This window comes from Melopsittacus undulatus, chromosome 5 (genome assembly GCF_012275295.1).
Source record: "Melopsittacus undulatus isolate bMelUnd1 chromosome 5, bMelUnd1.mat.Z, whole genome shotgun sequence".
NCBI classification, from domain to species: Eukaryota; Metazoa; Chordata; class Aves; order Psittaciformes; family Psittaculidae; genus Melopsittacus; species Melopsittacus undulatus.
Window position 1 is genome coordinate 21,497,289 of NC_047531.1, and position 16,524 is coordinate 21,513,812.

At 43.7% G+C, this 16,524-nt stretch overlaps 1 protein-coding gene across 1 annotated transcript in view; it reads left to right on the forward strand.

Annotated features, from left to right (window-relative positions):
* The first annotated feature begins 14,634 nt into the window (after positions 1-14,634).
* Positions 14,635-16,524, forward strand: part of MAPK11 (mitogen-activated protein kinase 11) — a 31,349-nt gene continuing 29,459 nt past the window's right edge. The window contains exon 1 of the mRNA XM_034063276.1: positions 14,635-14,796. Within this exon, the coding sequence (XP_033919167.1) occupies positions 14,684-14,796 (113 nt within the window). The 5' untranslated portion in view covers positions 14,635-14,683. The remainder of the gene's footprint in view (positions 14,797-16,524) is intronic.

A 16,524-nucleotide genomic window follows, 5' to 3' on the forward strand; every position in this document is an offset into this window, starting at 1 on the left:
AGCAGTTCTCTTACTTGCTTTGTTTGAAGCTGATCCACTTTGCAAACAAGAACTGACTGTTCACCAAGAAAAAGAGATAAAATTATTTTAAATTTAAAAAAAAGAACAAAAATGTCCTTGATGACTTGAAGACCAGCAGCTGGAATCCAGGTATGGTACACGATTGAGGAGCAGCCTACCTGCCCTCCAGCTTGTTTGAGCTTTAAATTCTGTTAGTACAAAATACTACACTTTCCACAGGTGGAATAATTTCCCCTTCCCATCCCATCATGATCCGTTTGTACTTCCCTTCCTCCTCCCCCATATCTTGGAAACTGCTGACTGGGACTGCCTTAGGCGGTAGGCAGAAATCTAGGGTTTGGAATGTAAGTTTCAAGAACTGAAATCATATTTCTTACTCCTAGATGAGTTCTCCAAACACTGAAGTTTTGTATAGAAGAGTGTCTGGTTTTCCTAGTGTTAGAAGAAGTGAGTCTTTCTCTAACACTTGATAGATACTTAATCCTGTGCAAGTTTGGTACCTAGATCTTCACAGCATATTCTTCAGAGGATGAGTACATAAAGGCTTTGGGCATTAAGAAAAAAGCAAGTCTTTTGAAGTATTTGCACCAGGCAAACTAAATGATTTGTATAAAAACCCATGGGATGTCTGTGTGAGCACAAGAACTGAACCACATTTTTTAAGGTTTGGGCAACTGCTGATGTTAGTGAACACCCTTCCTCTTTCTGGCTGTTCATGGACATGTCTGCTTCCTGTGTGAAATGCCTGGGGTAGTATTTGGCTTCTGGTAAACAAAGGCAAAAGAGTCAGGATTCAAGTTGCACTGAAGCCTGCCTGCTTACCTGTAGTCATAACTGAGGCTATAATAATTGCCTTCTCCTTATGATCAAGAGTGAAACAGCTGCTAGTTTAACAGATTGCCAAGCACTTGCAGTGGTATGGAGTATTTTACTTCTTGAAGTCACCTGTCTCATACTTTATAAAGTTACCTGTCAAAAAGAGAAACAGCAGTGCTTTTGCTTGCTCTATTTTTGTCCAAGATTTAGTTATAATAAAAATCTATTTAATGAAACCAGACATCTTTAATTTCCTTTCCTGCTTTGATGGAGAAAAAAAGGGGGGAGGGGAGCAATAACCTGTCATTTGACTACAGCCTCCAGACACTGTTTCTGAGAATCTAGCAGCCCTTGTGCAAAGGTTTTAAAATCATGTAAAGCTATTCCCTGTGTTCCTTTATGTTACTTCAGAGAATTCACCATAATGACTTCTGATCACGGCATTTCCTGATTGCAGGATTGCAACTTGCTTCTGTGTAAGGGAGTGCAAAAATACAGTATTTATGGTTGGATTGAGCAGGAACGCTGCACCTGCAGGGAGAGGATGGGGCATGTGATTGCTTTCTGGAACAGTAGGGCTATTAGCTTTGTGGCAAAGGCCTAGAGCTGGAAAGACTCTGTTCATTGTGTTGAGGGAATTACTTGATTGACTGCTGAAGCTTGCTGTATGTGTGAGACATTTGTCTGTTTTCTTCTCTGTGATTACAGTTATTTCATTAAGTAAAGAGGGAAAGCTACAACATTTATAGTCTAGGCATCTGTTACCATTTCATCTCAAAGCATCACCTGTCATATTCTTTATGCTAAGGGCCATCACCTTAACCGAAAGACCAAATGAAACCAGTATTTATGTGTAAGCCAGACACTTACCAGTTTGCACCTCAGAAAGCGAATGCAAACCTTGGTTAAGCTTTCATTATTGTTGTTCTTTTTCTTGCTCATTGAACAAATATTACATAGATATTGTTATTAAGTTATGCTTACTGAACTCATGAATGGAAAGCAGAAGCTCACTGAACCCAAGCTCAGTAATTTTTTTCCTCGTGCCCTCCTAACAATGATCCTTCTAGGCTATTCACACATTCATATGATCCACAGCTTGCACTACAGAAGGGAAATTCCCTGCTAGGCAGATGCCTACAGCTATATAGCCTGGATCTATCAGCAGAATGGTGAAAAGTAGACATAACGGAAGAAAGAGAGCATGCACAATCCAGTAGATCAAACCTCCTCGTTCTACATAAGCTAATGGGAGAGAATCCATGACGAACACAGGAGTGGAGACTACTGCAAGTCAACACAGCTGCCCTCAGTTTCTGTTTTGGCTGCTTCTCTGCCATGTGGGACTGTTGGGAGCATCTTCAGGGGTTGGTTTTTTTTGTCTAAGGCATATAGGAGAGAAAGCAAGCAAGCAAGAAAGTAAGGAGGGAGGGAGGGAGGAAGAAAGGAGAGAGAGAGAAAGGAAGAAAGAAAGGAAGAAAAGAAGAAAGTAAGAAAAGAAAAGAAATGAAGAAGAAAGGAGGAAGAAAGGAAGAAAATGGTCACACAACTGGGATGAATATTGAGGAATGTCCAGGGATATTTAGGGTAAGATCTTTTCCCTGCTAAAGCAGAACTGCTGATAACTATGCATGCATGACTATAAAAGGAATTAACTGAAAATAGGGCTCTTCTTCAATTTAAGGGGAATCCAGCCTTCTCATTTTACATTAGTTTTAAATGAAAAAGATGTTTTCTGGTCTACACAGCTTTTTATGTAGTTGTGAAGATCTGAGTTCTGTTGTAAATAAGTTTTGTAGCAGGTCTGAGGTTCAGTGAGTTACTGGACAATGGGGTTGAGGTAAGGGACTGTGCCTTCCCAGAGAACTCCTTCTTGTGCTGTTTCTTATCTGTATGCTGTGATTTAGCTTTCCTTCCCTTTGCCATTTGGTCTTTTGGTTGTGTGATTTGTAATAAGAATGCACATCACAGTACTGGGAAGAAACCTCACAGGTCAAATTCAGACTCCAGTTGTCATCAAATATTGTTACGGTGATCACAACTGATGCAAAACTGTTCAGTATGAATGCTTTGATGTTGTCCAATCTTAGCAAATGGTTGTTATTTGTCAAGTGAGAGTCCTGCCAATTTGGAATGAAGCTGGAATTCTCAACTGAAAATGAGGGAAATGGAGAAGCCAGCTGAATGGAGCTAAAAAGACCTCATCACCTTGCAGCTGTTGCAATGTGAGACAAACACTTATTTAGAAGATAAAAAAGTTTCAAAAGGCTGGATGCTCACAAAATCTACTGCTCCACCTGCATGGAAAGTGTGGGAGTTTCTAATAGCTAATGACATAATTTATTGACTTTCTGAGAGTAAAGGGGATGCTCTATGGCTAGCAATTTCTGTAAGTCAGCACACAAAATAGTGCTGAGATTGAATGACTTTGCAAGATCACCCGTCCACAAAGCCACTGGTGATTGCAAAGCTCTTCTGCTGCCATAGCAGAGTCAAATAAAAAGTACCATATTTTCCCAGTATGTAGCTGGATTAAGAGATTGGTGGAACATTCTGAGTTTCGCAATTTCATCACACCAAAGCAAGGGGCAGGAAACGGATAGGAGTAACATGGCAACATGGCCTCTTTTGAGTGGCAAACAACAAAACTGGTATAGAACCAGGCCCTGAGCACTATGGTATGCCTCAGGAGATATATCATCAGCATTCAGAGTACTTGGATCTCATTGGGTTCAAAACCCAGTGGCCTCTATTTTTATAAAGGTAAAACATCACCACTCCTCTGAGCTCCTGGTAACATGCTTGTTGTCTAAATCGGAGTTAAAAACAGTCTAACACAAGGGCTTTGAAATGATGCTAACCCTTGTTTTGAAATATGTGTTAGTGCAGAATACTCAATCTGAGGCACTTCCAGACATTGATTTGGGCCTTGAAAATACATCAACAATTGCTGAATCAGGGGAAAGAGACCTGGTAAAGCTGCTAGGTAGGTGCAACTGCATCACACAGAAAAATAAGATACAGATCAGGTAGAAGGAGGAAATGGACACTCTGCAAGGGCATCCATCTGTTAAGTTATGGAGACAGTAAAGAACTTGAATTTTACACAACAAAACCCATTTTCAGATGAAGCTTGATTAAAGGTTTGCTGCTTCTATATTTCAAGCCAGGAAAAGTCGTGAAAAGCAATAAAGAAAAGTTTCAGAAAACCTGTTGTTTCCAAAGACCCTTCTGGGAAAAGCCTTCTTTGGAGCTTTCTAGAAGGAGAGTTCGCTGAAACTGATACAATATTTGCTAAACCTCTGTGTTATGAAATGGAGGGATAAAGACTGGCAGAGAGAATTCATTTCAATGGCCATGCTTACAATCAATCCAAGGTTTTAAAGAAAACATTGGGCTCTATCCCAAAGTGAAAAATGTTGAAACTGCTGGACAAAGCAGTTAGCTGATGTCTTTCAGGAAGAAACTGGAACAGATTGGAACAGATAAAACCAAAAATTATACTTGAAAACGAGGTTGGTTAAAAACTCATTCACTCTGTCACACTACTGCAGAAGAGAGGTAGACCACTAGATGTATAAGAAGCTCCCTGGGGTAAGGTAGAGCATGTATGGTGGCAGTAATAAAAGATGGGTTCTCTGATGACTGCAAGAACACCAGTAGCATAGCATAAAAATCACTATCTCTTATCTGCAGTTAAGAATATATTTATCTTATTATCTGGTGATAAGAATTTCGTTAAGGTATACTCAGTCAAATCCTACATAAAACAGAGATTAACAATGATAAGAAGTGTTGTTAAGAAACGTTAGCTTACCAGGGTATTTTGCTACAAAACAAGGTGGTGTTTAGAACAAATATGCTTCCTTTGCCAGTAAAGACATCTTGCATTGGTTCACCTTAGCGTGACAGAAGCAGTAACTTTGGATGCATTGAAAAATTGTATTAAAATGCCTCTTTCCTCTGCTTGTAGGTCTCTTACCTCTGCCAAGTTTAATTATGCTCACATTGAGAGAGAAGCCCCCAGATGCACTCTGGGGATGTAAAAGGGCCTCTGTCCTGTCATTTGAATGTTCACACAAAGAAGGCAATGGGCATGACTACTACTTCTGGAAGCCTGCTGTTATGCCATTCACGTCCAGGAGTCTCAGTCAATAAGAAAGCCTATTTGTTATCTTACTATTAGAAGTAGCCTGATTGTTATCTTACCAGTAGAAGCAGGAGTTAACAATAAGCCAGCAGCAAAAAGAACAGTTGTGTGTTTTGCTACAGGTGAGTTAAGCCTCCAGGAAATTGGTAATAATTAATTCTGGCTTAAACAATAGACCATAGTACAAAAAAGGACTACTTCCTACATCCCCAGCAGCCACAGAGGATCATCACACAGTATTTTTCATCAAATAATCAACTCCACAGGAGGAATTGCTACAGTTTTTGCTTGCCCTTCTTCTTAGAATCATACAGGGAAGGGTGAGCCTGTCTTAACACAGGAGACATGAAGAGCTCAGCATATTTAATCTGAATCCTGCCACAGACATGCTTAATGTCTGGAAATTCACCAGGGAAATGGAAACACCAAGGAAAGGCCCCAGACCACCAGTGGCACAAGCACAAATATATATTGGTAGCTTACAAACTAGTATAAATATTTTTATAAGGCCAGAAAAAAATTAATTACTTTTAAACTGGCACATAGTAAGTTTGTGATGTTGAAACTATCACATGTAACTCAATGACCTACCTGTGAAGTTGCCTCCAGTCTTATATTCTGTATCGATGCAGCAGCCTTCCTTTGAAAGCTCTTTCCAGCAGTTCCCTTCACCTTTTTTACCATGTACTTGCTGCAGTCAAGATCTGTGTCACTAATTTCTTGCACCTGCTGATAACCCCATTTCTTTCCAGAGCCTCTGATCTTCCAGTGATTTAGCACTTCCTTTAAGTTCCAGTTCATAAAAGGGACATTTAATGGCTTAAATCCTCAGTTTCAGGACCCTCAATTAATTGTTTCTCAAAAGAGCCTTATCTCTACCATTGCTTTTATTCATCAATTTAACTGTGTACAGTCAGATACAACAACATAAACCAGGTAAACTGAGATGCCACCTGGTACTTATTTCTGAAATATCAATAGATACATACCATATGTCTACACAGCTTTACATACAAAGTTTTTTAGCTTTATTTGTTTCAAGAGGACAATACAGATTTTTTTGCGAATTAAAAACAGACTAGGGACAGCGTGGGCCATCTCTGCAAACTATCGGGAGAACTGGCGACCCTGGATTTGGAGAAGGCTGAGGTTCTGAATGGCTTCTTTGCCTCAGTCTTCACAGCAATGCTCTGATCACACCCCCCAGGTCTTGGAAGGCAGATGCAGGCACTGTGAGAATGACGACCTTGGGCCCACTGTAGGAGAGGATCTGGTTCAAGACCATCTTAAGAACCTGAACATACACAAGTCCATGGGACCTGATGAAATCCATCCACGGGTCCTGAAGGAGCTGGTGAATGAAGTTGCTAAGCCCCTGTCCATCATATTTGAAAAATCATGGCAGTCAGGTGAAGTTCCTGATGACTGGAAAAAGGGAAATATAACCCCCATTTTCAAGAAGGGGAAAATGGATGACCCGGGGAATTACAGACCAGTCAGTCTCACCTCTGTGCCTGGCAAAATCTGGGAGCAGATTCTCCTGGAAGGCATGCTAGGGCACATGAAAAACAACAAGGTGCTTGGTGACAGCCAGAATGGCTTCACTAAGGGGAAATCCTGCCTGACCAATTTGGTGGCCTTCTATGATGGGGCTAAGGAAACGATGGACAGGGGTGGAGCAGTTGTGCAAAGCATTCGACACTGTCCCACATGACATCCTTGTCTCTAAATTGGAGTGTCATCAATTTGATAGGTGGACCACTCGGTGGATAAAGAACTGGCTGGATGGCAGAATGCAAAGAGTTGTGGTCAATGGCTCAGTGTCCGGCTGGAGACCAGTAACGAGTGGTGTCCATCAGGGATCGGTGTTGGGACCGGTCTTGTTCAGCATCTTTGTGGGTGACATGGCCAGTGGGATTGAGTGTGTCCTCAGCAAGTTTGCCGATGACACCAAGCTGTGTGGTTCTGTTGATACACTGGAGGGAAGGAATGCCATTCAGAGGGAGCTTGACATGCTTGTGAGGTGGGCTGATGCCAACCTCATGAAGTTTAACCATACCAAGTGCAAGGTCCTACACCTGGGTCAGAGCAATTCCAGGCACAGCTACAGGTTGGGCAGAGAAGAGATTCAGAGTAGCCCTGTGGAGAAGGACTTGGGGGTATTAGTCAATGAGAAAATGAACATGAGCCGGCTTCAGTGTGCACTCACAGCCCAGAAAGCCAACCATATCCTGGGCTGCATCAAAAGGAGCATGACCAGCAGGACAAAGGAGGTGATCCTGCCCTTGTGAGACTTCACTTGGAGTATTGTGTGCAGTTCTGGTGTCCTCAACATAAAAAGGACATGGTACTGTTAGAACAAGTCCAGAGGAGGGCCACGAGGATGATCAGGGGACTGGAGCACCTCCCGTATGAAGACAGGCTGAGAAAGTTGGGGCTGTTCAGCCTGGAGAAGAGAAGGCTGCATGGAGACCTCATAGCAGCCTTCTAGTGTCTGAAGGGGGCCTATAAGGATGCTGGGGAGGGACTCTTCATTAGGGACTGTAGTGATAGGACAAGGGGTAATAGGTTAAAACTTAAACAAGGGAAGTTTAGATTGGATATAATGAGGAAGTTCTTTACTGTAAGAGTGGTGAGGCACTAGAATGGATTGCCCAAAGAAGCTGTGAATGCTCCATCCCTGGCAGTGTTCAAGGCCAGGCTGGACAAAGCCTTGGGTGACATGGTTTAGTGGGAGGTGTCCCTGCCCACGGCAGGGGGTTGGAACTAGATGATCTTAAGGTCCTTTCCAACCCTAACTATTCTATGATTCTATGATTCTAAGATACAGGAAGGCTGATTCACCTGTGTGTACAGCTTATGCAACTCAGTTCATCAGAGCTCCAGTAAGAAAAACTGAGGAGCAATAAACTCCTCTTTCACAGCAGTTTCATATAGACTATCTTGGTTCATTAATAGAAATATGATTAGATTTCAGGAGATGCTTTGTCTAAATAGCCTGAAAGATCCAATGTGTTTCAAACACATCCTGAATTATGACAAAACTGTGAAAAATTGTCCCCCTTTATTGATGGCAGCTCTTGAACAGACTGTGGATCATGTGAATCATTTTTATCCAAATGGGTGTTTGGAACGATTTGAAACACATCACATTATTGCCTTACCATCCTGCCATAATAATAATAGCAGAAAGTTTAATCCAGATATTTAGCAAGCAAAGTATGTTATGGGTCCAAATGTGCCCAATGAATGAATAGCATACCAAGCCATGCAGCCACCATTTCACTGGCTTTATCAAACCCCTATGAAGCTTCAGTAGACATCATGCCTTCCATCAGGTCCATTATTGTCCACACTGCTGAACATTTTAGTAAAATTTGTCACATTAAAATCATTATTTGGAGCCTTGCTGACACACTTACTTTGAGGAACCAGAAGTCTCTCCAGCAGAGTCCAAAGACAGGATATTAAGTCAAAACCAAGAAGGTGTTATTAGAACATCACTGGTAAGGAAGCTGTTATTAAAGTAGAAATTCCACTTTTCCCCTTTGTAGAAAAGCCCACAATGCACTGGAGTAATGCTAGTGGAAAAAAAGCCTGCAGATAGGTGGAAGAGGTTTGTGTATAATAAAACAACTGAATTTGCACCATTTGTCTCAAATAGACTGAGTTGTATCTTCACAATGTATCAAATAATGATTGAAAAGCATGGTAATGGAGAAGGATGCAGTATTTTCAGTATGATAAGGTTGAGTATAACTTCTTTAATCAACAGCACCAGGTTGAAGTACAGAATTCCGTAGATGAGTAGCAGATGGCAAATGAAGGCATGTGAATACATGCATCCCATACTAAGCTAGACTTACAATTTACTAGAGATGTGTCTTTTGCTTTTACAACTTTGGTAGCTGTTTCCTCTAGGTGTTCCCTTCCTAAAGAGTTAAAGCTGAACCAAAACTCACATATTGTTGTATATTTTTATTAGTGCTTGCCATGTTTTGAAGCTCACAGGAATGGGCAAAGCAGCCCTACAGGTGTATGTTCAAGTTTGTACATACTTACAACCCTGGCTATTTAGAAGCCCTGTAAGTAACAGCCTTGCTTCATAATAACTTCATGTGCAGAATAAACATAATTTTAGCCAAATTGCCAACTCATTAATATAATTGCTCCAATACATAAATATTTTTGGATTGTAATTAGAGGAATTTATGATTAGGAATGCACAGTCATTTTAAAGATCCCATAGTGTTTTCTTTGGAGCCAAAAGAGACAATGCAATAGTCAATTAACCAGCCTTCCTTGAGTGTGATTTCTTATATGCAAAAAAAAGCACAGAGCCTGGTGTACAGCTCTTACATCCACGTCTGCTTTTATCTTTGGAGTGTCTTCAGAGCCAACCAGAAGAAATTTATAACTGATGTTTATTCAGGACATAAACCCAAATTAATGCATTTGGAACAATGTGTTCTTGCTCCCATTCACATAATGAAATTTGCCTTTGACTTGAATGGGAGCAGTGCTGGGCTCTCCGCAGCTACTGATTATACATGTCAATATTAGGCTGTGTTTGAATGATGCAGTATTATGCATAAGAATAAAGCACCACAGAGCTGTTGTGAGACACCAGGCAAAATAATTACATGGATTGCAAGAGAAATACAAAGCAAAAAAATAGCACTATATATTAATAGCCTGTCTCCGCCTTCCCTCATTATATCTGGACCTTTGTTGACTTAATTAGGAATAATTTTGAAGTTAAATCTGTATTTATTTTTCTGGTGATGGCCTTGTTCTGAAAGTACATACAATGAGGAGCCCTTGTTGACATGACTGAGCAGGATATTGTATTTTATTAGATTTATTTTGGAGACTTCTGACACCAACTGCTAGCATGTTTGCAGTCCAAATCTCATTGAAAATCTAATATCAACATGAGCTTAGAATAATACCCATACGTTGTTCCTGGATGAACAAAACACTGCCAACCTGTACTGGTAGACTACAGGAGACCAAGATAAACTTCACTGTAACTTCAGGTAAAGGAGACTGATTTCTATTTTTTTTTGAATTACATTTATTTAACAGGGTATTAGAAAATATTTCCCACTCTGCATCCACAACAGTATGAAAAGAATATTTGAAAAATATCAATATCTGCAGACAATAATAATAACTAGTACGAGTGCTATTACTATCTGAGGTAATAGCAATCTTAAAATAGGGAAACGATCCTAGTCTCAGTTCATAAATGTGGAAGGGTGGCACACACAGGCACCTAGTGATCATCCCAATTCCACATAGAAAGAATTGAGGAGAGAGGGAAACAAAGCCGCAACTCTGAACCTAAACTATGTTAGTATCTGTCTTCTCAGAAAGAATAAAAACCTATTCTTGCCATGTAATTATTATGATATAGGCTAGATTTTGAAAGTCCTCAGTCAATAGCAGGATTTCAAGGTGGATTTCATACCTAATCATAGGTATTCATTATCAAACTTGAGGGTTAAAACGAGTAGCTAAAGTTTAAGTTTTCTCCAAAGTGAGACCCTTCATCTTCTCACAGTATCATAAAGGTTTCTCCAGTTTAAATACCTAAGCTATAACAGGACATAACAGGCTCAGGCTGTAGCAGGTCATCTGAATCAACTTGGGTTGATTGCTGTAAGGCTTCCAAATAGGAATTCAGAAGCAAAGACTGTTGATAGCAGAAAGAAGAGTGATACTACCTTGCAGGCATATGCAGCATCTTGTAATTCAGTAACAAAGATATAGTCTCTGGGAAAGCAATCTCATGGAAACTAGCTAATGATTGACTTGCTATTTACAGAAGGCTTCATTAAGCCTTTCCTGCTGCCTGTACTTCGCCTTTTCTGTCATTACAAACAGTGACAGCTTTCCTATGTTATAATTACATATTCATAGACATGGTTTCAGAAATTTGCAAGAACCTGAAAATAAAATCATGTTATAGCTAATTACCACAATGTTTTATTATTAATGGTATTGGATGCAACATTACAATATAATTTTTTCTTTTATAAAGATGTTAATTATTCCTTACATTTTCAAAAGAAAGCAGCACAGAAAGCATCTTTATGACATTCTCAGGTTTATACTGAAAAAGATGTGGTGACAGAATTAAGGTGGTTCATTCTAAAACCTCATTGACATTTAGAATCATAGAATCACAGAATCTCAGAATGGTTTGGGGTGGAAAGGACCTTAAGATCATCTAGTTCCAACCCCCTGCCATGGGCAGGGACTCCTCACACTAGACCATATCACCCAAAGCTCTGTCCAGCCTGGCCCTGAACACTGCCAGGGTTGGAGCATTTACCACTTCTTTGGGCAACCCATTCCAGTGCCTCACCACCCTCACATTAGAGAACTTCTTCCTTATACCTAACCTGAGCTTCCCATTTTAGTCTTTATTAGAGCTACCCTACATTTACAGCAGTTACACTGAGAACAGTCTGAACTCCAACCTGCTGGCAGTCTGTCCTGTGTTTTCCAAAGCCTGTTTTAAATCAGTGCCGGGTTTACAACAATATGATAATGTTTCCAACCAGGAAATGTTATGTTTTCAGTAGCAAGGTGGCATTTTCTTTCTTTGAGTTTCCATGTTTATTATTAACATGAAAGTTACAATCTTTAAACTGTATTATGAATTTTGATTCCTAAACTGAGAATCAAAAGAGCTAGAGAATGACAGAGGAGCCAGAAGGCAAAGATGTGCAAGCTTTCCATAATGTATCAAACAAAAAAAAAAGGAAATAAATAACTAGAAATTAGTAACTCAGAACTGGCTAAAATAATAAAATCATTTGTTTCCACTGCGGTTTGTTCTAGTAAGAATCACATAGGATTTGACTATGCAGTACAGGAACAGCCACAACAGAAAACAGTGCCCTTCTACACCAGCAAATTTTCTTTCTTTGGTTCCCACTGGAGCTGCTGAGCATCAGAGGAACCGTACATCCCCAGCTCCAGGGCCTGGGCTACTCACGCCTGCAGCCAGGGCTCATGTCTGACACCCTGCTCACCAGGCGAGAGGCTCACACAGCTGGATTCTACCTCACGTGCTGCCTGGTGTCTTAACCCACCCCACTGCAGCATGTGAGCCTCCCTCCCATGCCGCAATGCAATGACATATATGAAATGTGGTGAGTCCTGCTGACCTGTCATTGGGATGACAGCCCCCCAGCCATCAGCACTTGGCATGGTGAGGAACTGTCAGAGTTACACAGCTGTAAGGGCAGGAGGAGAAGGGGTGTGCAGTGTCCACATCAGTTTTAGGGCCTCCCCCTGTCCATGGGTATCACTGACACAGCCTCAGGCACAGTTTAATATAGCAGTATTTCATGTATAGGAAATGAAAGCTCCCAAGAAGGCAACGTATGTACAGAGGAAGCCGTGACCTTCTCTTCCTTAAGCTTTCACAGCTCTTCAGAGGGCACACACTCTCTGTCCCTTGTACACACACAGACTTGGCCAGCCTGTAAAACAGGAACTAAAAGACAAGAATGTGGCTGACAAGGGAGCTGCTTCTTCCACTTCCTCATGTGTCTCCACAGTGCCAGTAAAGATGGATGAGCTGCTTCTGCTGTGGGAGGAGCAGCTGTCAGGGCTTGCTTTACAGGAGGCCTCTGGGGACCTGTAACCTGCCTAGATCTGAGACAATTCCCATACACTGTCTTCCAGCCTCTCTGTTTTCTAATATCTCCCTCATTACACGGAGTAGAACATCACATATGTAGTATCCAATAAAACAAGGTAATCAAGCACAATCTCAGAGTCATGATTGCAATACAAATAACTGACAGAAGCTCACAGAAGACAGGAAATTGAGAGCGACTGTAAATAACAACAAACAGAAAATTAGCTCCTGTGGAAATTGCACAATTAGAAGCCTGGGCAGACATGGATAGATTCCACTCCCCAATATCATGGCCACAGTCAGCAAGAAATAGTCTAACACTTGGTGAGTGGGTGAGGGCCAGAGGCCAAAACACCTCCAGAGACCAAGTAGAATAAAAGTCAGGCAGTATTTGCTTCATTCTGGCACTGGAAAACATTTGGGACTGCTTACTCTAGGGGCAGGGCAGAAATATTTCTTCTTGGCTTGTAGAGTGACTGCAGTGTTTCTCTGATTTTAAAACTCAGAATGGTGGTGTTGAGAAAAGATAAATTAACATTGTGTTAGGTTTTTCACACTTACCATTTCCTAAAAGTACTACACCGTCAGCACAGAAATTCAAGTGGGACCAAGGAGCAGTCTGGAAAGGACTAGAGATTTCTGTTGTGCTAGAGTGGTGTACAAGTGAGAACTAGGCTATGGCTTTAGGAGTACTTAGTACCCCTTGAGTGGACAGCTGCAGATAAATGGCTGTAGTAGCATCATCCGTGTCTTTTTCAGTTTGAAATACACTGAGCAGATGCCAAAGCTGCTGATACTGTTCACTCACGTAGTCCTGGTATGACAGTCCTGTTGTGCAACATAGGCTGGGGTTTCAGAGATGGAACTTGAACTATCTACTCTTTGGAGCATCCATAAAACTTACCTACTGGCTCATCATGCTCACAGCTATTCAAGCATACAAGTTCTGTATGCTCACAGTGAGGTCCTACTGTGAGCTGAGCATTCATTCGTCAAAGTGAACTGCAATTCATGGTATAGAAACACAGAGGACTTACATGAGGGCTCTGATTTACAGAGTGTGTGTGTGATTTACATTTCACACTGATTTAAAGGCAGGTGCGGAGCAATCTCCACATACTGAATCCACACTAGCAGGCTACCTACAAGTTAATTAGAATTGCTCAAGGAAGCATAAGAAGTTATGGAAGGAAAATAGCAAATATTATATAGGGAAATATACTGGTAACATTGCGGTAGCGTTGCAATGATTCCACAAGTCATTGAACTATTGTATAAAGCACATTTTAAAGAAAAGAAAAAGGCCATAAACAAAATGGAACTTTTTTACTTTAATGATGCATGAGTTTTGGAGATTTAAAGTTTTCAAGATTTTTCCTCTGTTATTTTGAGGGCTCGAGTCCTTCCTGATGAAAAGCAGAGGCGTTCAGATGACTGCATGCAGGAGTCAATGCTTTGAGGAGAAATTCTCGTACCGGGGGACTCCTAGTAAACCCGAGACCTCCGTCAGCAGGTGAGGGCCGCTGCCGGCATCACTGACCACGGGCGATGTCCCGGCCCAGCCCCGCTGCCGGGTCACCGCCCTCCACCGCTGCCCCCCCGAGCAAGCGAAGCTTCAGGCGGCCGAAACCAAACAGGAAAGGTGTGGGCAATGCTCTGAAACCCCGGGGGCTGCCAGGCCGAGGGGCAGGTGTCCGCCCCTGCCCACACGCTCCGCCCGGAACGGTGCCAGCCTCCGCTCCCGCAGCGATGCCGGCCGCGGCGGGGCGGGACTGGCGCTCCGGCCCACCCGGCACCCCCCGCCGAGGACACCGGGGACCGCCCCGGGGCTCCGCGGCCTGTGCGCCGGGCGCCCCTCGCCCGGGACGCTGCCACCACCCCCTCGGCCTCCCGCCTTCCCCTCCTCTCCTGTCCTGTCCCCTCCCCTCCCTTCCCGGTCCCTCCTCCCCGCCGGCGCCGGCCGTGCCCGCTTCGCTCCCCGCCCCGGCTGAGGGGCGGCTGCCGCCGCTGCTGCTGCCGCTGGCTGCTTAGGCAAAATGTGCGAGCGCGGCAGCTTCTACCGGCAGGAGCTGAACAAGACGGTGTGGGAGGTGCCCCAGCGCTACCAGAACCTCACCCCAGTGGGCTCTGGTGCCTACGGCTCCGTCTGGTAGGTGCGGGGCAGCGGGAGAGGGGCCGGGAGCCGGCAGGTGCTGCCGGCCGGCGGCGGGGACGGACAATGCCGGGGAGGCGGCAGTGCCGAGCCCCGGGAGCCGTGTGCGTGGAGCAGAGCGGGAGGGGAAGGGGGCTCCCGCCGGGCTCAGCGGGGCCGGCCTGCAGCGTGCCGGGCCGGGGGCGCGCCCGCCGGGCTGTGCAGTGCCGGGGCTCTCGCCCGCGGGCCGGGCCGTGCCTCGCCGTAACCCGGGCAACCGGGCCCGCCACCGCCGCAGGGCGGCCCCTGCCGGCCCCTCCGCCGCTGCCCTCGCGGCCGCCCCCCGCCCGGGGGGGCACCTGTGAGGGAGCCACGACTGCCCCGAAGCCGGGAATCCTGCACAGTCATGGCGTGTCCACTGCGGGGCACGGCTGGCCGAGCTCTGCCCGCTGCTGCCCCGGGAGCAGCCTTGGCCCTGCTGGCCCCAGGTCCGGGCTGTGATGGGGGTTTCCCTTCCCGACGGGACCGCCCGCACTGCCCGGGATACACACCGCGAGCATGGGTCCTGGCCGCAGGAACAATGGAGGGAAGCCCCTGGAGCGGGGCCGGGGAGGGCAGGGGTCGGGCCGGCTGAGGAGGAGGTCTTCACTCAGCCGTTCCGGGGGAAAATCAATGGCAAATTAGGGCAGATTGCTGCCCAGGGCAACGCCGGAGGGTTGCGTAAGGGTTTATCGCATCTTATCATAAAACGTTTCACTTCGGTTGGTAATTACTGTATCAGGTTTGCACTTTCGGAAACCCCCGGTGCGGGTTGGGCTGTTATTTTCGTATTTGAAGCACGCTTAGCTGTGTCTATAAAAGCTTTGAATCAATGTTTAGAAATAATAGAGATGTTTAAGGAGTTTCTGGAAAAGAATCGTATTTCTTTGGTGAGCGGAATTATGTGAAAACAGTTCATCACGGGCCTGTAAATAAATGTACAATACCAAAAAAAAATCTTTAGAACTTAACTTTTTGTGTGGGCTAGAGCCATGCAATAATTGCTCACTTTTTTCTCTTCACAGTCAGACACCAGAGAACATTTATGGACTTTCTTAACTTGATGGTCTTAAGGTCCTTTACCCTAACCTCTCTATGACTCTATGATTTGTTGCTTCCTTCTCTAGCTCTGTGAAATGCCCCAATTACATGTAAACTGGGACTACGCAGTTCAAAAACCTCCAACCATCAGCAGGAATGCTACAGACTAGTGTGAAGCATCTCTGAATTCTTCTCTTATTCTGTCATTTCAGGCTTATGCTTGCACTAGGGAAATCCACACAAATATTGTGTGGCTTTGGGTACCTGCCACTGTAGTGAGATGTATAGTCCTGACTGATGTGAACAGTTTCACAAGGACCTACTTCATTTAGACTATAAAATCTTAGTTTACTTTCTTCTCCCTTTTTCTCTTTCAAACTAGGAGCTGGACATACAGTAGGAGAGTAACTACTGTTGTGTTCCAACTGAACCTGCATTTCTGGTTATTTTCCCTATTTGTGCTGATGTAGTTTTAAAGGGAAGACCTGCTCTGAAGAATTTTGTAATGGGGTGTCAAGACTTTGCAAAAGGAAATGAAAACATGTGGTAGTTCACTTGCAGCAGGGCAGGTCCTTTGGTTTTTTAAACTATGAGTGGTGTTAATCCATTGTACTTACTTCTTTTCTGCTTGGAAAGCCAAGGAAATCCTAGTATTTTGTCAATGAA